General features: G+C 42.0%; 1 protein-coding gene across 1 annotated transcript in view; it reads left to right on the forward strand.

Moving 5' to 3' along the window:
* Nucleotides 1-2778: 2778 nt before the first annotated feature.
* The window catches only part of Rnf19a (ring finger protein 19A, RBR E3 ubiquitin protein ligase), a 41429-nt gene continuing 16419 nt past the window's right edge, over nucleotides 2779-27788 (forward strand). Inside the window, exons 1-3 of the mRNA XM_041637630.1 lie at nucleotides 2779-3004; nucleotides 23134-23897; nucleotides 27409-27617. Coding sequence (XP_041493564.1) covers nucleotides 23275-23897; nucleotides 27409-27617 — 832 coding nt within the window. The 5' untranslated portion in view covers nucleotides 2779-3004; nucleotides 23134-23274. The remainder of the gene's footprint in view (nucleotides 3005-23133; nucleotides 23898-27408; nucleotides 27618-27788) is intronic.

Genomic DNA, 27788 nt, shown 5'->3' on the forward strand with positions numbered 1-27788 from the left:
CTAAGTATCACTTCTTCTTTTTTCATTTATTTATTTATTTATTTATTTTTTTAAATTTCCACCTCCTCCCCTCCTCCCATTTCCTCCCTTGCCCCAATCCCCTCCTCCTCCCTCTCCAGCCCAAAGAGCAGTCAGGGTTCCCTGCCCTGTGGGCAGTCCAAGGTCCTCCCCCCCTCCATCCAGGTCTAGGAAGGTGAACATCCAAACAGACTAGGCTCCCACAAAGCCAGTACATGCAGTAGGATCAAAACCCAGTGCCATTGTCCCAGTCAGCCCTCCTTGTCCACCACGTTCAGAGAGTCCAGTTTGATCACATGCTCCATCATTCCCAGTCCAGCTGGCCTTGGTTAGATCAGCTCTGCCATCTCAGTGGGTGGGCGCACCCCTCTCGGTCCTGACTTCCCAACCAACAGGTAGAGAGAGATAACCTACTGGCCCTTGACAGACTTCCTCCAACAAGGCCACACCTCTTTCTTCTCCCCAAACAGTTCCTCCAACTGGGGATCAACTATTCTAACATATGAGCCTATGGGGAGTATTCTCATTCAAACCATAACTCTCTGGAAAATTCCTTTCTGTTTTTCACTATCCACCATCCCCACCCTCTGATATGAATTCCATTAGGACAAACACATTGGCTATATGCTTCATCCTCAGGGCAAACATTTCCTCTAAATTTAGTATACACCAAAATACTTCTTGAACCAATGTTGAATGAATTACAATGGAGAAATTAGGGGCAGGACAGCAAAAATATACCTAGGACCAAGATGGTTCTCTGCATTAATGCAAGGAGAAATGGCGAGGTTGTAGCAGTGGCTTTCATTTTCCAGTGAACATGGTATCATCTGGACTTTAAAAAATGCATAGCCACCCAGAACCACCTTCACTAGGTGCAGCCCAGGCATCTGAATTTCCCCAAGTTTGTGGGAGGCAGCCAAACTTGACGTGATTGCCCTAAAGGCAAAGGGTATATAGCAGAGAGAAGAAAGGGAGGGATGTTAGAGGGCACAGTAGGTCGGACTTAGTAAAAGTGGCTGCAGGAAGGTCTGTGAAGAATTCTAGATTTCTGGCATGGGCCTGGCGGAATGAAAGGCGTGAGTTTTGTTTGTTTTAGATAAATCTCTGTGCTATTTCAGACAGACTTGAGCTACAGATGTGTCTTTGTTAGGGTTTCTATGACTACAACGAACCAACATGGCCAAAAACCAAGTTGGGGAAGGAAAGAGCTTACTTGGGGTTTACACTTCCACATCGCTGTTCATCAGCAAAAGAAGTCAGGGCAGGAACTCAAACAGGGCAGTCTCCTGGAAGCAGGAGCTGATGCAGAGGCCATGGAGGGGTGCTGCTTACTGGCTTGCTCTTTATGGCTTGCCCAGCCTGCTTTCTGGTCTATAGACACCAGGACCACTAGCCCAGGGATAGAACTATCCATAATGGGCTGGGCCCTCCTCCAACAACCACTAATTAAGAAAATGCCTACAGCCCTGATGTTATGGAGGCACTTTCTTAACTGGGGATCCTGCCCCTCAAATAACTAGCTTGTGTCAAGTTGGCATAAAACTACTCAGCACAAGGAGCCCCCATAGAGTCAAGTGGAGATGTCCAACACTTATCTCTTTCTTAATAGATGCATGTTGGCCTAGTGAGGAATAGAGCATCCTTTCAATTTCTAGGAAGAGAGAAAGGAATTGATTCTCTGGGAACTATGATGACTATCCTGAGTGCAAGACTACTGTTATTTTGCACAACTCAAAACCCTTCCTAGTCATTGCCCTCTCTACACGACAAAGCCATTCTTGCATTATTCAAAGGTTCAAAGTGTCCAGTAGATTATCACACATTGCATACAGTCTTCAGGTAGCACTTAAAGGTGGACACATAATGGCTCTCAACTTCTAACAAATGAAAATCATATTCAAAATTACTTCCTTTAAGACGTGTGGTCAAAGATAGTGAACCCTAAACTGCCTAGCCTGTCTCTAACTGGGAAAAATTTACTGGTTACCAAAGATGCCAAGTGGGGTTTGAAAAGATACGGGTCCTTGGTTAGCTTCTAATTTAGACGCACTGAAATAGGGATCGAAAGTGATATATTTAGAATAAGTAACAGATGGTGGATGAACATTTTGGCATCCACGTCTCAGTATTCTAAGGAAATGATCTAAATACTCAGAAGAAATAAACAAGGAAAGGATGGGATTGGAACTGGAAAAGGATCTAAGAAATCTATACCAAGTCTTGAATTGATGAAAAATTCAGAGAGGGTCTGACTGAGATTAAAGATGGAAAATGGAACGCACAGGCCGGATTAAAGTAAGGTTGAATTCATCAGAGATCGATCAGGGCTGAAACACTTCCCGGGGGACCGAGAGCAGCAGGGACCAACCTCCACGCCCTGCTGGGCTCGGCTCTCGGGAGGAGGGCTGCCAAACAGGCAGGTGAACCGTGAGAAACAACGGGGCGGAAGGCAGTCAAGCGCCGAGTCAGGGTCGCACTCCGCCTGGGGCGTGGCTCCCGCCGTCCCCCACTCGAGCGAGAAGAGGTCCGGGTGACCAGAGGGGCGTCGCCCGCCCCAAAGTCCAGGGCTCACCGGCGAGAGCGCGCGGCGCGAGGCGAACGTAAGCGAGCCTACGAACCACTGCGTCCCGGAGGCAACCGGCAGTGGCGGCGGCGCCGGGGAGGGGGTGACGTCAGGACGCAGGGTGCGCACCGGGCGGGGCCACGCCGGGCGGGGCCGGAGTGGGAGGTGGGGGCGGGGCCAACAGGGGCGAGGGCGGGGGAGAATGGCAGTTGCGCTGCTGGTCCCCGGCTGCGTCGGTCCGGCTGGAGTCACCGAGGGGAGTTCGGGAAAGCGGCCGGCCGCTACGCTTCCACCGGTAGCTCTTGCCCTAGCCGAGACGGTTCCGCGGCGGGGCTGAGGGCCGGGCCGTCCTCCGTCCTCCCTCAAGGCTGGTGCCTCCGCGGGATGGGGCCTGCTCGCCCGCCGCCCTGAGGAGCTGAGGTACGGCGGGGGCCGGGCGCCTCCCTTAGGGACGCGGGGGATTCGGGGCGCCGCTCGGGCCTCGGAACGGGGCCGGGAGGCGTGCGCGGCTGTCCCCGGGGCGTGCGGTCCGCGGCCCCGACGGTGGTGGAACTCCCCGCGGCGCTGCCCCGGGCGGGCGAGCGGGCGAGACCCGAGGGCGAGCGCCGCGGGGAGGCGGCGGGGGCGGAGCGCATTCCTGACGGGTGAAATCGGCCCTAACGGGACGCTTTCCGGGCCTCGCCGCGCTCGGACTTGGCCCCCGAAGCCGGTCGTCTCCGGGTCCCGGGAGGGCGGGCGGGCGGGCGGGCCGGGGAGGTGGCCGCCTCCTCCGCCGGCGGAGATCGCGCACACGCTCGGGCACTCGCGCGCTGCTAGCCGAGCGGCCTGGGGGTGAAGCGTGTGAACCCGGGTCTTCCGGGACTCCACCTCCAGGGTGTTCCCCGGTCCCGAGCGGGAGGCCGCTGCTTTCAGTTTCCAGTTTTTCCTACGGTCTGGGGTTCCACTCTGCCGTTGTTCTCCCCTCTTTTTTTCCATTTCCATTAGTGGGGAGAAGTCGTTTAGGGTTTGTTAATCCCGAGACAAGGGCAGCGAATAAAAGAGGGAAGACGATGGTGAAGGCTATATATGGGAGAAAGAAAGGTTTAATTTTTTGCTCGTTGTCCCCTTGGCGGTAGGAATACATGGCTGGTGCTTGACTTTGTGTAAGGTTCGCTGTTGAGAATGTGGTAATGTTAGGAAGGACGGCCTTAAATGCCGCTGCAAATTTCAAACCTAGAGGTGGCGAGAAAGGTTGGTGTAAAATGGTAGCAGACGGGCGGCGTGAAAGCAGTCCTTTCCTGGGTTGGTGCTCCCAAAATATTTTGGTCTTTCCTCATTCTACTTTCGTGTGTGTCCGTGTGTGAAACTGACTGTCTTTCTGTTTGTTTCCTATTTTAACCTGGATTCGTTGACCCCTTTTCATTGTATGTAGTATGACGATATACTTGTCTTCTTTTTCTTCCGGTTTTGCTGTTAGCCGGTCTCAGTGCACATCCTACCGCTTCTGTTTGTAATTCAAGTCATTTTCATATTCGCCTGCTTAAGCTTTAACATCGAGCTGTCTGTATTGAATTAAAATGTAAATATTTAGAAAATGGCGATGACCTTATTTTCAAATGTTCTTTACTTGGTGCATGCAATTTCTTGGGAAAGGATTTGGCATCGAGTCTCGGGACTTACTAAACCAAATTATGCAAAGCAAGCCCCCCCTTTTAAAGCTCTATTTAAAAATTACTATATACAGTGTAAACTTATACATGTGACCGTGGAAAAAAATTAATGCCCTTGTAAGGTGTCTTTCTGAGAAAGAAGAAAATAATACTATCTCTGGGTTTTCATTTGAGAATCCCAGTAAGGTTAGTTTTGTTTTAATTGCAGGATTATTTTAGAAGTTGAAACAGCCTATTCCTTACTAAAATAGCTTCTTGAAATATCTCATCTTGGAAATGCCTCAGCCGTGTTTGAACACAGGTAGTCCAAGCAGTATTTCTGCAGTTGTTGGTGTACTGTATTTGGGAATCATCACTCTTTTTGAGATAGGGTTTCACTATGTGGCCTGGTTGGCCTGGAACTTGCTTATGTATACAAGACTAACCATGAACTCACTGAGTTCATGCTCCTGATAGGATTAAGGGCCTGTGCTCCTTGCCCAGCTAGGAGTCACCATTTATATATATTTACATATATGTAAATATATAAATATATGCATAATTTCAGGCAGGCTTTTGGGGGCTTTGCTCATGCTAGGCAAATAGCTTAATACCCCCCCCCCCTTTGTTTCTGGTCTTTCTTTCCTGTCTTTTGAAAGAGTCTTGTATATTTTCATGGCACATCCTGGTTTTCCCTAAACACCTAGATATGGCGCAGAAATCCTTCGGTTTCTAATCAGTCTTACCACCTGATACTCGTATATTCCCTGGCCACCTGCCTCCCAGCTCTTTGTGCTAGCATCTGTTTGTAGTTTAGCCACTTAGAGGTAGAGGTGGGAAAGTTGTTAGACGCTAACCTGAGCAGTGTAGCAAACAACACACACTACACACTGCTAACAACGGTCATCACTCAGGGCACTGAAGACCAAGGGACATGGTTTCCTCAAGTTTCTAGGAAGACAAAAAAGGTGTGATAACTTGAAAATGTCCCTAGTCTAGTGCTTGGCCCAGAGTAAGGTGCTGATAAATTTGGGTACTTTTATATCAGTTATTCATTTGTATCTTCTCTAATCAGGAAACAGAGTTTTAGAGAATCGTTACTTGTCCTTCTGAGGGTACTGTAGGTGACAGTTGTCAAATGTAGGCTTATTCTTACTAAGTGTATGCTCCTTTATTGATTTTTTTTTATTGTTGAGGTTTAGGTTGGAAAAAAAAAACTTGAGCATCTTGGGCTAATAGCCAAAGTAAAGTTGAGTTTCTAAATTACTATTTGATTGCATATTACAGTCCATTTGTCCAGCTAGTTCTTCTGCACAAAGCAGTAGCCTGTTTAAATTAAAACACTCATGCTCGTGTAGGGAACACACTGGCTTAAAGCCTTTAGCCTGACTCCTAACTAGCAAGTAGTAGATTATGGAGAATAATTGAGTTTTCCATACCGAGGCAGTTTTCACCAAATATGATTTTTCTCACTTTTAAGTCACTGTGTATTGGGGAATATTATCTTAAGGTGTGTTACTTTTGGTTATGTTGTGGAGCTGTGTTACTGTGCCTGTCTAAAACACCTGATGGTCTTTAAAGAGCTGGATGGCCAATAACAAGGGGAAAGAAATAGGCGGGGCTGGCGGGCAGAGAGGATAAACGTTAGGAGAAATCTGGAAGGAGAAGGAACAAGAAAAGGACGAGAGAGGAAAATGTTGTTGGTTGTTTTTTACTCTTTACTCTCTAGGCTCTTTTGAGGGGCCCCACCACCCAACTCCCAAATAAATCATACACACACAAAAGCTTATTACTACCTAGAAATGCCTAACTGTAGCTTGGCTTGTTTCTTGCCAGCTTTTCTTAAATTATCCTATCTATCTTTGGCCTTGGGGCTTTTATGTTTTTCTATTCCTGTATACCTTTTCTTTCCTTCTTACTCCATGTCTGTCTGGGTGGCTAGCCCCTGAACTAGTCCAATTCTTTGTTAGCTGACAGAAGATACATGATGTTGAAACAGCTTATGAGTTAACATACCTCTGCAGCTAAAGAGTGAAGGAAAAGATTCATTTTCCAACACGTTTGTATCTCAGGTGCGGCAGACTTCAAGAAAAGCATTGACATAATTTTAGGTGTTTAAAACGTGGACACTTCATTGTTTCTCTATAGTTGTCATAATAGTGATGCTTGGTATACAGGAGTGAAAAGTAGATATTGCTGGGCTGCACACTGGTGGTGCACGCCTTTAATCCCAGCACTCGGGAGGCAGAGGCTGGCGGATCTCTGAGGTCGGGCCAGCCTGGTCTCCAGTGTGAGTTCCAGGACATCCAGAGCTACACAGAGAAACCTTGTCTTGAAAAAAACAAAACAATTTACCGTGTAGATGTTGGAGGAGAAGAGCAGCCATTGTTCTTAACTGAGTCATCTCTCCAGCCTCTGAAGAATTTTTAATACTTACTTTATGTATATATGTGTGTGCCTGGGTATAATGAGTACAGGACTGAAGGAATTAGAAGAGGGAATCAGATGCCTTGAAACCAGAGTTACTGTTGTTTGTGAACTGCCATGTTGGTGTTGGTAACTGAACCCAGGCTGTCTGCAAGAGTAGTAAATACTTTAACTACTGAGCTATCTCCAGCCCAATAACTTTATTAGCATTATTTTGGAAACTATTTCACTACCTTAAAACTATTGTATAGTCTTGCTCTCTTGATGTTATCTAGTGTTTTGTTTTGTTTCTTAGATTTTTGAGACAAGGGCTAATCTCAGAGGAATTTACTGTGCAGACGGGGGATCACCTTGAATTCCTGATCCTCCTCCCACCTCCCAAGTGCTAGGATTACAAGCCTGCTACCATTTCCAGCTAGCATTTTAAAAGTCATTTGCTAGAAAATTACTAATTGTTGATTTGGTTCTTTTTTTAATTTTTAAGAATTTAATTTGTGGGCATGTATGTTTTGGCCACATGTATTTCTATATACCATGTGCACACCTGGTACTCTTTTGTTTGGCCAGAGAGATTACAAGGTGGTTGTGAGTTGCCATGTCGGTCCTGGGAATCAAACCCAGAGCCTTTGGAACAGCCAGGTGTCCTTACCCTGTTGGTTTGCTTTAGAAGTCCTATTTTGAGAGCTTTTGCTATTTGAAGGTCTCAGTAGGAGAGAGTTAGTTAGCTGTTTTAGCTTAAAGAAAAGTTTGTAGATTAGATTTTGAAGCACAGTTTTGTTTATTTAAGCTCCAAAGAAACTTCAGAACTGTCTCTTTAATCCATAAAGCTAGAGTTGTTGCCTTAGAAGTGTGTACCTAACAGTTTTATTCTGCCCCACTCTAGAGACCCCCTCAGAGTGAAGATAGCCCTTGTGCTGTGAATACCTAGCTTGTTGCCACGTGACCATCTCAAGTTGAGTCGTTGTCAGCAAACTAGTTGGAGAGGACCAAGAAGCCAGGGCAGGCTACTAGGAAACTGATAGCATTAGCAGCAGGCAGAGGTGGGTAATCTCTGTGAGGTCTAGACCAGCCTGGTCTACATAGAGACTTCAGGCCAGCCAGTGCTACATAGTGAGGCCTGTCTCTGAAACAAACAAAATATCAACAAAACTTCTGGACAAATACCATGAACTACTAAGAACTATCATGTTACAGGACAAGTCATTAGTCTAGAATTATAGAGTTATATTTGATGATTTCTGAATCAAGCCTTATTATTGGGACTTCAGAAGGTTAAAATTATTATTTATGCATGATCGCACATAAAATGTGTGTAGGTGATGAAAGCTCTGTGGTGGCAGGATTGTCACCTTTGCTCCTGCTGCAGGTCTTAGCACTTGGTACAGTCTGCAGTGAAATAATTTTAGTACTGAATAAGTAGTTGCTAAGTGAATAAAATATGTACAGTGTGAAGTCACACACTCATGTACTTCTTTCTCCATTCTCTCTCCCCTCTCATTGCACATATCCCAGGTTGGCTTGAATTCCAGATCGTTCTCCTTCTCTTGCGTATTATAAACTGTGGTTATGTTGTGCCGGGGATGAAACTCTGGGCCATGTGTATGCTAGGCAAGCATTCTGCCAACCGAGCTACATTCCTAGCCTGAAACAGCTCTTTCAAGCCACAATTGTAATTTAGGATTTTTCCAGTATCATATTAAGTAAGAAAGTAGAAGAAATAAAGTGAACATAATTTCTTATTAAAAAATAAGGAATTTTATTAGCCCAATACACCCAAAATAATACTTCAATGTAGTGAATAGGTGACTTACATTCTTTCATTTTCATAGTAGAGTGTAACTCTAAGAATATTTTGTGTGGCATGTTCCTCCCTGCAGAGATTCTTTGTCTTTTTTTACTGTCATCTTGAAAGTTTTTTTTTTTTTTAACTTGTCTTTTGAAGCCAAATACAGAATTGGCACTTGCTATTGCAGGATTATTGTGTTGTGTTGAAGGGCACCGGGATTCTGCTCTGCTGTGCTTTGTGCCTCATTGCCCTGTCAGATGAGGGAGTCAGTGCTGTGCGGTCCTTTATGGCACTGCGTTAGTATAAATTAACTAGGTGTGTGCAACACGGGCTGTCCCGACAGGACGCTGCAGAAGAGCTCTTTGATTAGTAGTGAGTGTCTTGTCTTCCTGAGGCTGGGTGTGGAACAGAAGAAATCCGTTACCTCCTCTGAACCCTACTACTCTCCGTGGGTTGGAATCCATCACAGTGATGTCCAGGTTGCCTCAAAATCCAGTGACAGGTGACAGGAAATTACAGAAGACATGGAAGAAGAGGAGGCAGTGTGACCGGGGGACCAAGATTGGAGCAATATAGCCCAAACCCAAGAATTGCTCATAGTCAGAAAGACTGGAAGAGGCACAGAATAGATTCTCCCGCAGAACTACAGAAGGGAACACAGCCCTGTTTGTAATCTCAGAACTGTAAAAGAAAATTCCTGTTGTTTAAGCACTACTAGTTTGTAGTTATTTGACAACACGCACGGGAAACTAATATATATCAAAGGTCTTCAATAAACCAAAGATTTGTACTTATCTTGCCTTTCTGTCATGCATCATGATTATTAGGTACTAGAGGGTAACATTCTAACCCTTTCTTAGAACTGTCAGGGGAAGTGTGTTAACCCTCCAGCCTCAACAGGCCTAAATAGATTATACCCTATAAGAATGTCCTGGAACTTCGTTTCTTTCCTCTTTCCCCAGCTGTTGCTTTTTACTCTAAGGTGTAGTTGGTATTTGGGGGCGGGGTGGGTAAACTGCTGATAGGAAGAAGCTAAACAGGTCTGCTCCTTAAAATCTGGTTTCTTTTCTTTCTTTTTGGTTTTTCGAGACAGGGTTTCTCTGTAGCTTTGGAGCCTGTCCTGGAACTAGCTCTTGTAGACCAGGCTGGTCTCGAACTCACAGAGATCCGCCTGCCTCTGCTTTCCAAGTGCTTAGATTAAAGGCGTGCGCCACCACTGCCTAGCTAAAGTCTGGTTTCTAAAAGATCCTCGCACACTTTTCTCTGTCCTGTACCCTAATGTTGACATGTTGCAGCACTGATCTCCTTCCTCTCTGTAGTTACTCCCTTGGTGATTTTACACAGCACACCTGAAACAACTCCCAGATTACATTTCTAGGCCTACCTCTACCCCCTCCTCCAGCTCTGGAAGGTATGTTTCCACCTAGATAGGTTTTGTAACATGGTTCAGGGTTTTAGAAACTGTTAACCATCTCCCTATCTTAGGAGACCCTCTCTGTTTCTCAGTGACTACTTTTCAGACTGTTCTTTCAGCAGTCAGTAGTTAAGTATTTACTATCTTAATATTAAGTATTAAGTATTTACATTGTTGAGCTAGCCAGAATGTTTTTAATCTTTTTTCCCAATTGAACGAACACTGTCTTCTTTTATAGCAGCTTCCTGTTTTCTAATTGATCAGGTATTGTATATTATTTATAATGAGGTTGACTAAAACTACATAGCTCCGTTCTGCTCTACTTTTCAGTAAAGAATGAGGCTTAACTAGGTAAATAGGTAGGTGGGTGTGGAGCTGTGGGAGGCTGTGGCATGTGGGACCAGTTTATTCTGAACTCGTGTCTGTTTCTGGGAATCAGAGAGTGTCTTGGGCAGAAGGTGAATATATAGCCTTGGAAAATGGTACTTTTCAGATCTGGAATGGATTTTTGAAAATGGATACTTACCTGTGCTAATGGTTTGTCCCTTTCCCCATATTTAGAAGTAATGTGAAGATATTTGTTCCATTTTTAATATTAGGTCACTAGAGTTAGATTTATCTATGTAGGTGCAATAAGACTGAAAACTCTGTATTTCAAGAAATGTATGAATTTGATAATGTGTTCCAAATTTCCAAGTGGCTGACTGTATTGGTGAGAAAAGTCCTTTCAGCCTGGTGAGATGGCTCAGGGGGTAGGGTGAGAGCACTTGCTGCTCTTCCAAAAGGACCTGAGTTTGGTACCCAGCACTCACATCAAACAGCTCAGAGGTGACTGTAATTCCAGCTTCAGGTGATTCGGCATCTTTGTAGGGACTTTGAGGGCATTCACACACATATTGACTGGATGGAATTACAGCAGATAGAAGATGGCAAAAGAAAAGGTTGATAAAATTGAAAGAATAGGAACAGTTTGCCAAGTTAATGAATGAAGGAAAAGTGGCACAAATGAGCATGTTGGCCACTTAGACAAACTTAAGTTGTCAGGTATATAATTACAATTCCATAAGGAGAGGAGAGGAGAGAAAATGTTAGAGTTAAAAGCATTAAAAGAAGTTATTTCCTTATTTGTTTGAATTTAAATCCAAGTTTAGTGAGCTGCAAACAGAATTAATGCAAAGAAAACAGACTTTAGGCTCATCTTAAACTGTTAGTGAGAGCTAATCATCATTACCAGTTTTATTGCATTTGGAGTCATCTTGGATACATATCTCAGGGTACGCATAAGGGTGTTCTTAGACAGGTGTAATTGAAGAAAGAAGTCCTATCCTGCATGTGGGCAGCATCATGAGTAAAAATCAATTGAGCACTGGCATTTTCCTAACAAGATGCAATGTGGCCTATATTTGCATGTGTGTGTGTGTGCGTGCGTGTAGAGGCCAGCTACCTCACGTCTTGCTGTGGTGAACTATATTCTTGAACTGTGAATCCAAACTAAACCTTAAGTTGCTTTTTTAGTTGGGTATTTTATCACAACAACAAGAAAGAAAGCCAATATAGTGCTTAATACCAAGTATATAAATTAATAAAACAGAAATAAAAAATCGCATTGCCAATAGGGGAATTAATGAAAACAGCTTACTGCTGTGAGCTCTGCACACCAACAAGTACCAAAGAAAGGTCTGAGGCTTTAGGAAGGCGATGCCAGACGAGAACTGAAGAGCCCCAGAGATGGCAAATATGTCGAAAAATAGTGTCTTAGTTATTCCTGTGAAGAGACCTTGACAGCAGCATGGTCTTTCAGAGCATTATCTTACAAAGGAAAACTTTTTTTTTTTTTTTTTTTTTTTTTTTGGTTTTTCGAGGCAGGGTTTCTCTGTAGCTTTGGTGCCCGTCCGGGAACTAGCTCTTGTAGACCAGGCTGGCCTCGAACTCCCAGAGATCCGCCTGCCTTTGCCTCCCGAGTGCTGGGATTAAAGGCGTACGCCACCATCGCCCGGCCTCAAAGGAAAACTTTTAACTGGGGCTGGCTTACAGTTTAGAGGTTTAGTCTCTTATTGTCATGGCAAGAAACATGACAGCATGCAGGCAGGCATGGTGCTAGAGAAGGAGCGGAGAGTCCTACATCTTGATTTGAAGGCAGCAGGAAGAAACTGAGCCACCAGACCTGGCTTGAGCTTCTGAGACCTCAAAGCTTCTTGGACACACTTGCTCCAACAAAGCCACACCTACTCCAGCAAGGCCACATCTCCTAGTAGTTCTATTCTCTCTGAACCCATTATGGGGCCATTTCTTTCAAACCACCACAAATTGGCTCAGTCTTTGACAGAATTATTTTTTATAATATTTATTTATTATGTATACAATATTCTGTCTGTGTGTATGCCTGAAGGCCAAAAGAGGGCACCAGACCTCATTACAGATGGTTGTGAGCCACCATGTGTTTTCTGGGACTTGAACTCAGGACCTTTGGAAGAGCAGGCAATGCTCTTAATCAATGAGCCATCTCTCCAGCCCCAGAATTATTTTTTAATTACATTTTTTGAAGGAGGTGAGGGTATGTGTGTCTGGGCATGAATGTGAAGGTCAGAGAACTTCTTAGCTTGTAGAATTGAGCTCAGGTCATCAGGCTTGGTGGTGACCACCAAGCCGTCTCATTGGTCCCTCTGAAAGGGTTTTGTAGGCATAAAAAGTGGTACAATAATTTATAAAGGAGTTTCATAAATGTGACAATTAGAAATCATAGTTTCTATATTTCAAGACATCAAATTAAAAATCACATTTGGATAGGGTTAAATCTTGAATGTTTTCAATGAAAAGGGGACAGTGTTTCACTGTAAAAATGAACAAAAAGTGAGCAGATAAAGTAGGGATGCATGTAAATGCATTAAGTTGTTTAGTAATGAAATAAATTGAAGCTAGTAGTTTTTGCTACTCAAAAAGCTTTTACCATAATAAAAGATGTTGATGAGCATTGAGGGGAATAAGCACCAGGAACACAATACCTTAGTCTACTTCAGGTGCTTATTTTAGAAGTCCACATCATTTAAAAGATAGTAGGTGATTCATGCACCAAGACATGACTTTATCAGTTCAGCAGTGGACTGGATGGAGAGAAGGTCATTATTCAACAGTTAGTGTTAAAGCAACTGAGTAACTATTTAGATGTAAAAGTTTAATCTTTTGCTTACATTAAAAATTTTGAATGAATCAAACAATTAGGGAAAAATAAACTTTAGAAGTAGCAGAAGACATTAGAGAGTTTTATTTATTTTGAATTATGTTTTTCAGTGCTTGAGAGGCAGAAACAAGCAGCTTGAGAGATTGAGGCCAGCCTGGTCTATGTAGCAAGTTCCAGGCCAGCCAGGGTTACACAGTAAGACCCTCCCTCACCCCAAAATTCATTAAATTACATTTGTTTATTTATTGTGGGGTGGGTGGGTGTTTGTGCCATGGCCTATACGTGGAGCTTTTGTCCTTCCACTGTGATTTTCAGGGGTTGGGCTGAGGTGGTCACTCTTTGTGGCAAGTACCTGAAGTTATTGCCAGTCCATTAATTTTAAAAGTATAGTCTTGATACTTAACATATTTAGTATACTTTATATCCCATAGCTACTTGTAGGGTAAAGAAGATTGTTTTCATAGTTTAAAATTTTACATATAGATCAGGCAGTGGTGTTACGTGCCATTAATCCCAGAGGCAAAGTCAGCCATATCTCTGGTCTACAGAGGGAGTTCTAGGACAGCCAGGTCTGCACAGAGAAATCCTGTCTCAAAAACAAAACAAAACAAAATTTATGTGTAGAAAAACTGTATGATTAAATAAGGTCACATAGCAATAGCAAACCCAAAAATATTTATGTACAAACACTGTTTTCTGTAAGCTACACATTGTGTTAGGTACCAGAGAGCCAAGCCAAGGCTTAGCTAATATGTCTCTTCAGTAATGTTATGTCTAGATACTTTGTCAGAGGTTGATTTGACATTATTCTTAAAACTTCTCTTTGGCGTGATTGCTGTCCATATTTGTAATGGAGATCACAGATTCCCTCTAGAGCAGTGACTCTCAGCCTTCCCAGTGCTGTGACCCTGAAGCACCATCAATAAAAACTCAACCTGAAGGTCAGAACGTAAAGCAACCAGCCACTGGCTCTTACCTCGACCTAAATCCGAAATGGTGATCCTGCCTCCAGGAATCTCAGAATGAGACTGACTGAGAGCTGTCTCCTCCTGTTTTATAATGCTCTCTGGGACTGGGATTAAAGACATGCACTGCCCGGTTTCTATGGCAACTAGTGTGGCTGACGGGATTGAAGGTATGTGTTAACCACTGCCTGGTCTGTAAGACTGACCAGTGGGCTGTTTTATTCGCTGATCTTCAGGCAAACTTTATTAAAATACAAATAAAATGCCACTACTTGACCCTTTAATACGGTTCCGCATGCTGTGGTGACCCCCAACCCTAAAATTACTTTTGTTGCTACTTCATAACTGTAATTTTGCTACTGTTATGAATCGTAACATAAATATCTTATGTGCAGGATATCTGATATGTGACCCTTGTGAAAGGGTCATGACACACAGGTTGAGATCCACGGTTGTGGAGTATTGTCTGTCACTGAAGATGGTGAGGTCTTGACTTCCAAGGTTCTTCAGATGCTGGGTATTTTCTGTTTACCACTCGCACCACGCCCTCCAGGGTCCACGCCCTCCAGGGTCCACGCCCTCCAGGGTCCACGCCCTCCAGGGTCCACGCCCTCCAGGGTCCACGCCCCCCAGGGTCCACACCCCCCAGGGTCCACGCCCTCCAGGGTCCACTTTAAAAATTGTAGGCCAGGTGTGATAGCACCTCCCTTTAATCACAGCGCCCAGGAGGCCGAGGCTGGTAGGATTCTGTGAGTTCCAGGCCAGCCTGGTCTACATAGTGAGTTCCTGGAGTTCTACTATTTCAAGTGATATCCATGGATTTGTTGGCCCAGCAACCCCTCATTTTCACTGAGACCAGCTCCTCCAGAGCTGCCATGTTAGTGCACTGTTCCCTATTCCTGGTCATTCAGTCATTAATGGAGGACCATTTGACCCAACTCGGCCAATTCTAGAGAGCTTGCTTGGAACTCTTAAAACAAGAACTTAAAAGGATAGTTGGATTTTCTTTACTACTGAGACTGTCAGCATTGAGGCTACCCATGGCCAGCTTAAGAACAAGCAGAAAAATATAAGGGGGTGGGGAGAGGGAGAGAGAGGTGAGGGGGAGGGAGGGAGGGAGGGAGAATTCTTTGAGACAAGGTCTCTCTGTGTAGCCCTGGCTGCCCTGGAACTAGCTCTGTGTGTAGACCAGGCTGGCCTTGAACTCACAAAAATATGCCTATTTCTGGCTCCTGTATATTTTTATTTTATATTTGTGAATGTTTTTCTGCACCACATGTGTCCAACCCAGATATCTATCTGTGCCTTGGACCAGTGGAGGTCAGAAGACAGAACTGGAGTTAGAGACCGTTGTTGGCTATCATGTGGGTGCAGAACTCAGGTCCTCTGTGAGACCAGCAAGTGCTCATAAATGTTGATCCATCACTTCAGCCGCCAGATGCACTCTTCATTCGCCCTCTGTCCTGCTTTGTGACCCAGAGTGTTAGCCTCTAAGAATGGACTCAGTTGTCCTCTTGTTGCCTTTAGTTGAGTTTAGCCAAATTTGAGGCCTCGGTTGGTTGGCCACCTTTCTAAGTGGCCCTTCAGCATTCTCTTTGAGAATGCTTTTATTTTTCTTTTAAGATTTATCTTTTTATTTTATGTGTCAGGGCGTTTTGTGCCTGGTGCCTGCAGAGGTCAGAGGAAAGCAGGAGATCCCCTGGAAGGAGTTCTGTGGATAGTTGTGAACTGCCCTGCGAGCGCTGGGTGGCCCGCAGGGGAAGAGTCTCTAGCTGCTGAGCCTCTCTCCACTGCCAGCTTTGCCTTTCCTAGAACTGTGGCCAGGACAACTTTCCTTAAGTCTGTGGATTGAGCCTTCTGACTGTAAGATACTGTGTTTGCAAATTGAGTATTTAAAATCTAGAGCACATTTTTATTTAAATCAGTATTATAAGTGTCGGTTAGGTGTTTAAGTTGATCTGTTCAACGTTTGTAGTCTTTACAAAATGTAAGAAAATAATTTGTCAAGTTAAATTCATTTAAGTAGTATCAGAAGAAACTAATTTCTGCGAGAGAAAAGGCTCAGGGTTGAATCATTCATTTTGCCTTTTCAGAGGACTCCATTTTAGTTCCCAACTCCAGGGGGATCTGGTGTTCTCTTTTAGCCTTACACATGTGGATGATGTGTGCGCGCTTGTGCGCGCACACAAATCTTAAAAACTGTTTAGCACTTTTACTAGGTCTTTAGAACACATGGGTTTTGTATGTGGTACCTTTGTTTGGGCTATTACATTTCTGTTTTCTTTTTCCAGCTCTGGCTGTCCTGGAATTCACTATGTAGATCACACTGTCATTGACCTCATTGTGACCCATCTGCCTCACCCTCAGTTCCCCACCTCTCTGGGGCTCATTTCATTTCTCAGTTCCACACATTCCTCCAGAGATAGATAAAAGAATCAAGGGGAGGGAGTGTAAACACTGGACTAGAAGATAGAACAGTAATCTGACCTGCTTCTCCTTGGTTGAAATACAGGAGACACTGGGGTTCCTTTGCCACTGAAAAACTAATTTGTTAGTGTTTAGTTAAGGCAGTTGGAATTGTGCTAAATGGGAAAAGGAGGCATTTCTCACTGTTTCATTAGCAGAGTTCCTTGTGACATTGATGTTTGAGAACGGACAGAATGGAGTCTACTTACCTTCCAGTCTCAGGAACTGCTCCATGCTTTCCCTCTTGGGGAAAGGATCTCACTAAGATAGGCATTATTGTCATGGAAGTTGCATCCGTTAGGGTTTCCCAGATAAACAAATGTTGCAGATATACAGAGCAGTTTTGTGTTGTTTAGGAATTGGCTCAGATGGTTGTGAAGACAGAAGCATATACCATGATCTGCAGGCTAGAGGTTGAGGAAAACTGCTGTATTCCAATCCAAGTGCAGATGTTTGGGAACCAGAGGAGCCAGAGTTATATAAATTCTGAGTTCAAAAGGCCTGGAAACCAGAAGCTCTCAATTCCAAGAGTGGAGAAAGATAGATCTCAAGCAGAGGGCAAATTCGCCTTTTCTCTTTTTCTCTCTCTCTAGGCACTCATGGATTAGCTAGTGTTCACACACATTAGTAAGGGCTCTTCTGTACTCAGTCTGCTGATTTAGGGCCTTTCTTATCTACCAGCCGAAATTCTTTCCCCCACCACTGCTTTTCTTCATGCTATCTGTGTTTTATAGTTTAACAAATCAGTCGGGAACCTTTCTGTGCTGTTTTATCATGTGCTGTAACTCTAAAATGGTTAAGTATTTTTTGTACAGTGCAAGCACCTGGGTTGGGAGAGACGGAGAGAGATTTAAATCAAAAGGAGTTTAGGTTCCATAGACAGGAGTGTGCTGAGGAGGCTATCTTAGCCATGGTGGCCTCTTATGGTGAAGGAAGCTGGATTAGGACATCCAACAGCAACCCACAGAACAAAGAACATGCCTTACTTTTCTAAATTTTGGGGACAGGAGTCTCTGGATTTAGATGGAGAAGCCTCTAAGTAGTAGTTTAGTGAACGTACTAGGTAGGCTGTAATTTAAACTAATTCTGTTGTCCCACCCTGCTTTGGGGCTGCTATAATTTAAGAATTTAGTTGTTTAGGGAAGGTGCCAGATAGGGAAAGCATGGCTGATCCCTTCTACAAGGGCAGCATCTGTGATCTGTATACCACCCATCCAATTTAGACAGTATACTGTCAGCAACTGAGGCAAGGGCAGGTTTTTTGCCCACATGGCTAGCTTTTGCCATAAAGAAGCATATTGTTGACTGAGTTTTCTGTCCCACCAGGTCCCTTAGTTGTTAAGTCCCAAAGAAATACACAGAGGTCTTCATTAATCATAAATTGGTTGACCCAGTAGCTCAGGCTTCTTATTAATTAATTCTTATAACTTATATCAGCCATAATTCTTATCTGTGTTAGTTACGGTGAGGCAGTCACATCTTGCTTGCTCTGTGTCTGGGTGACCACTGCAGACTGAAACTTCCCTCTTCCCAGAATTCTCATTGCCCTGTCTCTTCCTGCCTGGTTGCCCTGCCTATACTTCCTGCCTGGCTACTGGCCAAGTAGTGTTTATTTAAAATACAAGTGACAGGGTACAGACCATTGTCCCACAACACCATATGAAGTTTTTTTTTTTTTTTTGATACTCATCATCTTCGTTGAAATAGATCAGTGCTGCCAGAAACGAACATGTCTCACGGTCATGAAAAGCCTTAGGTTATTAAACATATTGAATGCCATATTCTGTAGGTCTTTGAAGTGTTTGAATACCATTTAGCTAACTAAATATATCTGTGTATGACCTTGAAAACATGCCTAACATGACTATAAGTTTAATATTATGGGTGACTATTAGCCTGTATTTTTAATTATGCTAAATAGCTTATAGAGATAACTTTCAGTGACTAGAAATTTACATTGTTAAATAAGCTGTGTAGGTACAATACCTTAAACAAGATTAGAAACATACATACAGTGTAACAAGAATAACCTTAAATTTGTTTCTCTACACAAAATTCCATAGCATTGTAAAATATTTGACTGGTAGTTAGTTGCTTTTTTTAGTTTAAAAGTAGATTCAGTAATTTACCCTTTTATCCTATCATTTCTATATCATATACCCCTTTTTTTCTTTTTATGTTTATCCCTTTTTTATTATGACCAATAATAACTAGTAACCAACCCCCCCTTAAATGAAAACAAACATCCATAACCAGTATTTTGGGAATGTGGCTATTTTGGGAATGTGGCTGTCATTCTCTGGGCTACTTCCTGTTGGTTGTGGGTGCTGGATTTTTGTGGGGGGCGGACCTTGAGAAAATGAGGATGATTGTTAGGTCTTGTCTGGAGTATTCTGTGAGGCTGGATCATCTCAGTCAGCAGCCTTGAAGCCGTTCTGGATCCAGGGTCACCTGGACCATCCATTTTTATTAGTGTCTGGTCCACTTGCTCTGAAAATATGTAAACTTTTAAAGGTAACATACATATTTGTAATACAAGTATAGGCTGTGCTTGTACATAAGTCAGCCAAAGATTGTTATCTTTTGTTCTGTGTTTGAGCAGGTAACATTTACATCATATGTCTTGTAGTTCTTTATGTCTGTAGTCAGAAGTTCGGGGGTCTTCCTCAGTCAAACCTGATTTTCTTTAACCCAGAATGAACCCACAGCTTCTTATTTCCTGTGGAAATTAAAGCAAACCCTCTCCCCCAAAATAACACTTCTTTTGACTTAAATTTTGAAGTCAAGATATTTTTTAAATATATAGGTTGTTTTAATCAATGAGCTTTCATAATCCAGCATTTCTTAGCAGCCAAAAAATTTAAAGACACCACAATAACATATAGGATCTGGCTCTGTATTTCCCATCTTTATGTGACTTCTTTTTTATTACTTACTCCCCTTTTAAGGACTTTATTATTTTAAAGTTATATATTTCTTTTTGTGACTGTCTATACCTTCCCTTTTCTCTCCTAAGCTTGCACATATTTTTAAGCACATTGTAACCCATTTGGAGTTTTTTTTTTCATCTGATTCTCTTTATTGCCTATCTGTAATCTCTTTCGGACTGCATGAGCCTTTAAACTGTTAAGTGGCATGGCTAGGACCAAAGCCTCTACTTTGATGCCTGACTCCACTCACTTGGTTCCCTGAGAGCCTAGCTTCATGGTGTAGGTACCAGCAGGAGAGCCACATTTTCTGTCTCAGCTCTGGAGAGCTTTGGATCTGCACTGCCACTGAGTAGTGTGCAGCCCACGGCTCATAAACCCCAAAGAACCCCCTGCCCTTGCTGATAGCACGAACCAAGAAGCTGCCCCTGTTTGCCACTAGCAAACAGAGTTTACCTGGGAAAAGTCAATCACCTAGAAGCCACGCTTGATTCCGTTTTTTTGTGTGTTTAGAATCCCTTTTTAAGCTTTGTCAGGTCTTACGTGGAAAATCTGGCCCCACATTGGAATACCATTTGTAGGTGAAGTTTCCCTGTGTCCCAGCTGCTCTCAAATAACCAGACTGCAGATGAAATATTAATTATAAATGCTCAGCCGATAGCTCATTTTCTACACATCCTGCTTCCTCTGTCTCTACTGCGTCTCCCTGACTCCACCCTTCTTCATCCCAGCATCCTTAGTTTGGTTGTCTCATTTGTACTTCCTGCCTGGCTCCTGGCCAGTCAGCTTTTTATTGACAATGAGAGCAACACGTTTTCACAGTGTACAGGATTATTCCACAGCAAAAGTGTTTTTAGTATTGTGGTTTATAAGTGGGGTGTGCAGCCAAATCACTGAAAATTTTAAATACCAAAACAATACCAAAGATTGTATACCTAATCTACAAATGGTCTCATACTATATATACTATTTTGTGATTGTCATTTCTCAGTTCTGTATGAATCTTTCCATAGATTATGTTTGGATTATGTTTGCTCATTTAAGTGCCCAGTTGAATACTCAAACGTAATTTATTTACTTATTTATTTGTTTTTCAAGACAGGGTTTCTCTTTGTAGACCAGGCTGGCCTCAAACTCAGAGAGCCACCTGCCTCTGCTCCCAAGTGCTGGGAATAAAGGTGTGCTTAGAGATTTTGTTATTTTGCTTTTCCCCTCCCTTTTACCAACTATACAGCAATAGATAGATTTATCTATGTATTATTATTTCACTGGAAGGATGAACACCTGGGCTTAAGAATATTTCTGTTTTAAAATAATGGTAAATTGGTTTGCACACACACATTGTGCTTTGATTCTTCAAGACTTGAGGTGATTATTTCACTGGACTAGATTATCAGCCTTTACAACGTTGTTGGTATCTACAAAATAGTATCTAATGTTTGGATTTTTGTTGGGTACCAGCCATGACAAAAATACCTCTCGCCAGGGAAAAGGTGTGGGGATTAGAAATATAGTAAAGAATATGAAGATGCGAATGGAAATAATAAGACAAAGAAACATATAGGATAGTATCTGGAGGGAATTCCAGTGAGTTCTGAAAATTCACCCGTGTTCAATTGAAAATTGCAAGCTACATTCATAGTTAAACATTCTATTGCTAGAACAAAACAAGTCACGTCACACCCTAGACCAAAACATTCTGTAGGCAAATCACTCCCTGGGTGAAATCCAGTGTTATCTCCATAAAGGATCTCCGACCTTTGGTCGGTGTGGAAACAGGCTCACATTTTCAGACCTCCACAGATTTTTACTTCTTTAGTTGTGATTGTTGTTAAATTATTTCCTGTCTGACTAATTTTTGTAATACTCAAAACCAACTGCTTCAGTCTTTGTGTGTCTCTCAGACTTTTACGTTGTTTTCCTCCTGGTACAGTGTAAAGTCTGCTTGGAGAATGAGAAAGCTTGTTCTTTGCTAACCGTGTTTCCCAGTTTATTGTGTGTGTTCTTGTTTAGGAGTAAAAATGCTGGGTGACCTTTTGCTCCAGTTTGGTAGATGCTGTTAGATCGTTTCCAAAGTAGTTGTGCCATCTTATTTTCTCACCACCATCGTGAGAGAGTGCTCACTCCTCCACATCCCTGCCAGCATCTAGAAATACCACTCTCCTGGTTTATCAGTTTACTGCATAGTGACCTGTCTGTGTGGCTGTAATGACAATGGATGGTGTTGTGTCCTCTGTCCAGTTCTCTTCTGGGTTGTCTGTTTTATGTGTTTATGCGCGTCACCTGTCTGAACACCATTCTTTTGTGGCGTGTGTCTTCTGCACGCTGGTAATACTCGCTTCCTGGACCTTCTTTTGCCGTTTACTGCCTTTTATTTTATGATTAGCACTTGTAATGTTCTGTATAAGAAATCTTTTTGTTGAAATATTCTCATTGTTTCCTAAAAGCTTCTTCCATTTAAATTTGTAAATTTGCTGTAACTGATTTTTAAAAAATTTATTTTATTATATTCGCTTGTGTGTTTCTATATTCACCATGACACAGTATATGCATGCAGAGGAAAGCTTTGAGGAGGTGCTTCCCTCCTTCAGCAATGTATATTCCAGAATTGAACCCAGGCCATTAGCTTGTGTGGCAAGTGCTTTTATGGGGTGAGCCATTGGTCAAATTCCTGATCCTCTCTCAATTTTAAAAAGACCAATTTTAGTGCTCAACGAGATCACCTTTGTTAAAAATCAAATATAATAGGTGACATTTTGTTTTTTCAGATTTTTTTTTGTTGTTTGTTTATTTTGTTTATTTATTTATTTATTTATTTATTTTGAGGCAGGATTTTTCTGTGTTGTCCTAGCTGTCCTGGAACTTGCTCTGTAGACCAGGTTGGCCTCAAACTCACATCTGCTTGCCTTTGCCTCCCGAGTCCTGGGATTAAAGGTGTTCACCACCACTGCCCAGCTAATATGTGAGATTTTTTTAAAAGACCCTTGTAAGGGTTTAGTAAAATGCTGTGGTTCCCTGAGGGGCGCAGTGGGCCATGGAGAGGGGGGAGCCAGGTCCCACCAGGAGCCACGTCCAGTGAAAGACAGAGATGGATAGGTGGATAGGCACGCCATGCAAAGTGAGTTTGGATATGGTTTATTTAGTAAAAGGGAAGGAAGGAGAGGGAGAGAGGGGGGTGAGGAGAGGAGGGCAGAGAGAGCACAGGCTGGAAGTGGAAGGAAGATCAGCAGAAGGGGGGATGGAGGGTGGAGGAGTGGGAGATGGGGGGTGGGCTGGGCTTGTCTCTTAAAGGGACAGGACAGACCATTGCAACCATATTCTATGCCTTTGGTCTGTCACCATCTTAATAACATTACCATAATTATTAAATTATAGTGAGTGATTGTTTCTGGAATGTTAGAGACTCTCTACTTAGAATGTCATTCTTCAAGCTATTCCTAGTTTTTGTTTACATGTACATTTTATTTCTAATTAAAAACAGTGAGGAGTCATTTAAGTCAGTGATAGCATCAAGATTTATCTAAGACTTTTGTAACAAATGTTTTAGTTCAAGTGTAGAAAACCTTTTATTAGGGTTAAAGAATGTTTTCATTGCTATTTCAGCATTCATTGTATGTTTTCCTGTAGACTAACAACTTTAATTTTTAAGCTGATGGTTATAGAAGATACTTGTTAAAAATTTTACAGAGAACCTGTAAGATTATAAAAACATACACATAAAAATACAGTTAAATTGTTTGTTTTCTGTTTTTTTATAGGACATCTGTGACAACAGTCTTCTCTAATTGGACTTTTTCAAGATTTTCTGAAGGAGCCAATAGGATTTTTTACATCATGACTTAATCTGTCTACAAGAACAAAAAATAAATTTTATTTTTAAGTATAATGAAGGGCTGTGTATGAACACTGACCCCAACTCAATTCTAATGAGCATTTTAGACATGAGTTTACATCGGCAAATGGGTTCGGATAGAGATCTTCAGTCTTCTGCCTCATCTGTGAGCTTACCTTCTGTCAAAAAGGCGCCAAAAAAGAGAAGAATTTCAATAGGCTCTCTCTTTCGGAGGAAAAAGGACAACAAACGTAAATCAAGGGAGCTCAATGGCGGAGTGGATGGAATTGCAAGTATTGAAAGTATACATTCTGAGATGTGTACTGATAAGAACTCCATTTTCTCTACAAATACCTCTTCCGACAATGGATTGACTTCTATCAGCAAACAAATCGGAGACTTCCTAGAGTGTCCATTGTGCCTCTTGAGGCATTCTAAAGACAGGTTTCCTGATATAATGACTTGTCACCATAGGTCTTGTGTGGATTGCTTACGGCAGTACCTAAGGATAGAAATCTCGGAAAGTAGAGTGAATATCAGTTGTCCAGAATGCACCGAACGGTTTAATCCCCATGATATTCGGTTGATACTAAGTGATGACGTCTTAATGGAAAAGTACGAAGAGTTCATGCTTCGGCGATGGCTTGTTGCAGACCCTGACTGTAGGTGGTGTCCAGCTCCAGACTGCGGGTGAGGGCACATCGCTTGCATTTCTTCATTTGTTATCTCTAGGGATAAAAGAATTTTCTTGTAGTCAAAACAAAACATTTTGGATATATACCATGCTAAGTATTGAAATTCAGAGATCCTGCCTTGTTTTATATTGTCTATTCTTCTTACCTGCATTTGTGAAGACAACTACGAGGAAGATGGTGGAGAGAGGATTACATTATAAGCAGATTGGCATTTCTTCATCCATGAGCAGTTTTTATTTGGGGATAACAGAATGCTCAATGTTAGGGTTATTTGTTGAAAGGTATTTTATACCACAAATCAATGTGTGTGTTAGTGTTCATATGTGAACATTTTCAGGTTTCAAGAATTGCTACACACAGGAATTAAATAATTCATTACCTCAAGTTCTAAATGACAAATGTCATTTCTTTAGCATTTAAAATAAAATAATTTTGCATATATATTTAATTATTGTGTAACTGCAGCTTGAATGTTGTACAGTTGTCAGAACTAAGAAAAACCAGATTATTTTCCCTTTAGGTAAGTTATATGCCCTTTATAGTAAAAGCCACAATGGGGAGATAGGTCGGTTGGTAAGATGACTGCTTTGCAAACATGGGGGACCTGAATCTGGATCCCCAGAATCTGTGTAAAAAAGCTAGCCCTGGTGGACATACCTGTAACCTCAGTTCTAGGGGCCAGGCAGAGTTAGGTGGATTCTGAAGCTCATTGACCAGCTATTCTCGCTAAATTAAGTGGAGAGTGAGTGAAGGACAAGCCTTATCCACCTCTGGCCTCACATGCATGTGCCTCCTCCATGTGTGTGTGTACTTCTCTACACATACCACATGAAAACACATAAAAGACTACCAAAAATAGTAAAATTTACCATATTATTAGTACCCCGTGCATTATATAAATGAGTTTATGAAAACCCTGAATCTCTGTATTACTTGATTGTAGATCCAGGGAAAACTAGGATATGAGTTTATTAAATTATAGTTTCAGAATTTATTGCCTGAATCAAACTAATATTTAAAAACTTGTTGAGTAAATTTTCAGATTGCATCTAGTTTATATTGCCTAATTTTTAAAAAATTTAAGTATTTAATGGAAAAAGTTAAGTATTTCCCATCTGGGTAAATAAGTGAACACACAACTGTCTACCAAGGTTTACTGTGTGATATAAAGCATTGAAAACTTAGTTACTTAATAAGTCATGAATTCATTAGTTATGTAAGTTTCAGATACAACCTAGTATTGGTTTTGAATTATGCTTCCCAATACTAAAGAGTTTCTGTCATAACAAAAGCATACATTGAAGATACTATAGACGGGCTCATGGTACAGTGTGTGCCTATCAAGTGTGTGGTCCAGGGTCTGATCCCCAGCACCGTGTAAGCTGAGTATGTTGGTGCAGGCCTATGATCTTAGCACTTGAGAAGTGTAAGCAGGACAGTCAGAAGTTCAAAATTATCCACATCCACATAGTAGGTTCAAAGCCAGCCAGGGCTGCATAAGACCCTGCCTCAGAAATGGAAGTTGGTAGGTGTGTGTATATGTGTGTGTGTGTGTGTGTGTGTAAAGAGAAGTTAACTCTTCAAACTAGGCCAGGGCTAGCTGAGCTTCCAGGTGTAATGGCAGAATCAAACTCTGGAATCTAGGACAAGTTACACTCTGTGTCTAGAAAATAGGATTAACAAGCAGTGCTTTCCAATAATTTGAGGAAGATACTGTATCCTGTTTAAACCAGCAGCGTGGCTGTGACTCACTCTTGAGCCTGTAGGACCTTGTACAGTGTTGTCACTGGTGCAAGAGTGAAAATCTTTCTCATCAAATCAGATTTTGAGTTGGACAAAACATTCTACCTTAACCTTTTAGAATCATTATATCTAATGCTCTGGTAAAATACTTCAAACACTGAGAACTGATTCCTGCTGTATATAGCATGTGGAGGGTGTGGCTTTCCAAGTGTCCGTCATGGACCCCTAGGACACGAGTTACCTAATGAAGAATTGTGGCCAGCATAAACTGAGACAGAAACTCTAAGGGCCCACTACTTCCACGTGATAAATAGCTCTGTATTATCTTGTCACCTCACATAACACGTTAAACAAAACCAGGGCAGACCACAGAACTAATTATAAAAGTAAAAGGTAAATTAATAAGAAAATATACTTGGATAATTTACTCACTTGCTACATTATTAAAATTGAATACACTTTACAGTAGAGAGATTAACACCTAGAGAAACAAAATAGGAGTACTTAATTCAATAAATTCTATTGTTAAGAAAAACAATAATCCTTCCTTAATTTGGCTATGCAGTAAGTTGTTGATGATGACTGTCAGTAGTATTAACTACAAAGGACAGAAAACTCGTTAGAGTCCCTTTATTTTTACGTTATTGTTTGTGCTGGCTCTCTAGAGATTAAGAGCATAATTTATATGTAGCTGGTAATGTTACAGGTATTATATTGGTATTATATAGAAAACTTTACCTCCTAACATGAAACTTGTTTGTATAGTTTGAGCATCATGTAGATGGATGTCGGGAATAAAATGAGGGTCCTGCTCTTACCACTGAACCGGGTCACCAATTGCAGCCATTTTAAAACAAACAAAACCCAGCTGACCTTAACCTTAGCCTTTGAATTTCCTCTGGTTTCCCATTTCCCATTCTGCCCCTCCTCTTTCTCTAGCCTCCTTCATTCCTTTAGTAAAAGATAGGATATGGAAGAGGTTTAGAATAAAATGTCTTTTCCTTTTCACTGAATTGTTTTTTATATATAAAAACTTGGCTTTAAATCATGTACTTTAAAGTTGAAAATAAAATGTCAATTCTTTACCCTGCCTCTGGGACTGCAATGAATTAACTATCCTTTTAAAAATATGTTTTAATAAGTAATATTTTTATATGTATGGATGTTTTGCCTACATGTAAGTCTGTGTACCACATGTGTGCAGTCCCTGTATGTAGTACCCATGGAGGCCAGAAGAGGGCATCAAATCCCCTGTGCCTGGCATTAGACAGTTATGAACCACCATGTAGATTATAGGAATCTAACCCAGTTCCTCTGTAAGAACAGCAAGTGCTCTTAAATGCTGAGCCATCTCTCCAGTCCTTCATTGGTTACTATGACATTGTTTTTGTTGTTTTGTTTGAGACAGGGTCTCACTCTGGCTGTCTTGGAATTTATTCTATAGACCAAGTTGGCCTTGAATTCACAGAGATCCACCTGCATCTGCCTCTGGGTGCTGAGATTAAAGACATGCACCCTCACGCCTGGCTAAAATTTGAAAGTATATAGAATTTTTTAAGGTATTTATGCTACTTTGATTTATGAACTACCATTTTTCTCTTATTTTCATGTTGGTAAGATTGTGTTAGGGTTTATGATATTTTATTAATACATATCTGAAAAGTGTTTTCTGAGTAGCATTTTAATTGAATGCTTCTTAAGTTTTTACTGAATTGATCTTGTTTTTGTGTCACATTTTAAGTCGTTTTCTTTGTTCTTTCAAGATACGCTGTGATAGCATTTGGATGTGCCAGCTGTCCTAAATTAACCTGTGGGCGAGAAGGCTGTGGGACAGAGTTTTGCTACCACTGTAAGCAGATCTGGCATCCAAACCAGACCTGTGATGCTGCTCGGCAGGAGAGAGCCCAGAGTTTACGCTTACGAACTATACGCTCTTCGTCCATTAGCTACAGCCAGGAGTCTGGAGCAGCAGGTAGTGTGTCTGCTTTTATTTTTATGCTGTAGGTGTGTGCACGCATGCTTGTGCGCACGGGTGTGTGCAGGTGAGGATAACGTAGGTATTAGACCTCACCTTTCGCTTGACCGAGACAAGGTATCATCTTGTTCTTTTCTGGTATGTATGTCAGGCTAACTGGCTTGTGAA

Source organism: Microtus oregoni, unplaced genomic scaffold (assembly GCF_018167655.1).
Source record: "Microtus oregoni isolate MIOR12 unplaced genomic scaffold, Mior012 000053F_ref0000044, whole genome shotgun sequence".
Classification (NCBI taxonomy): Eukaryota; Metazoa; Chordata; class Mammalia; order Rodentia; family Cricetidae; genus Microtus; species Microtus oregoni.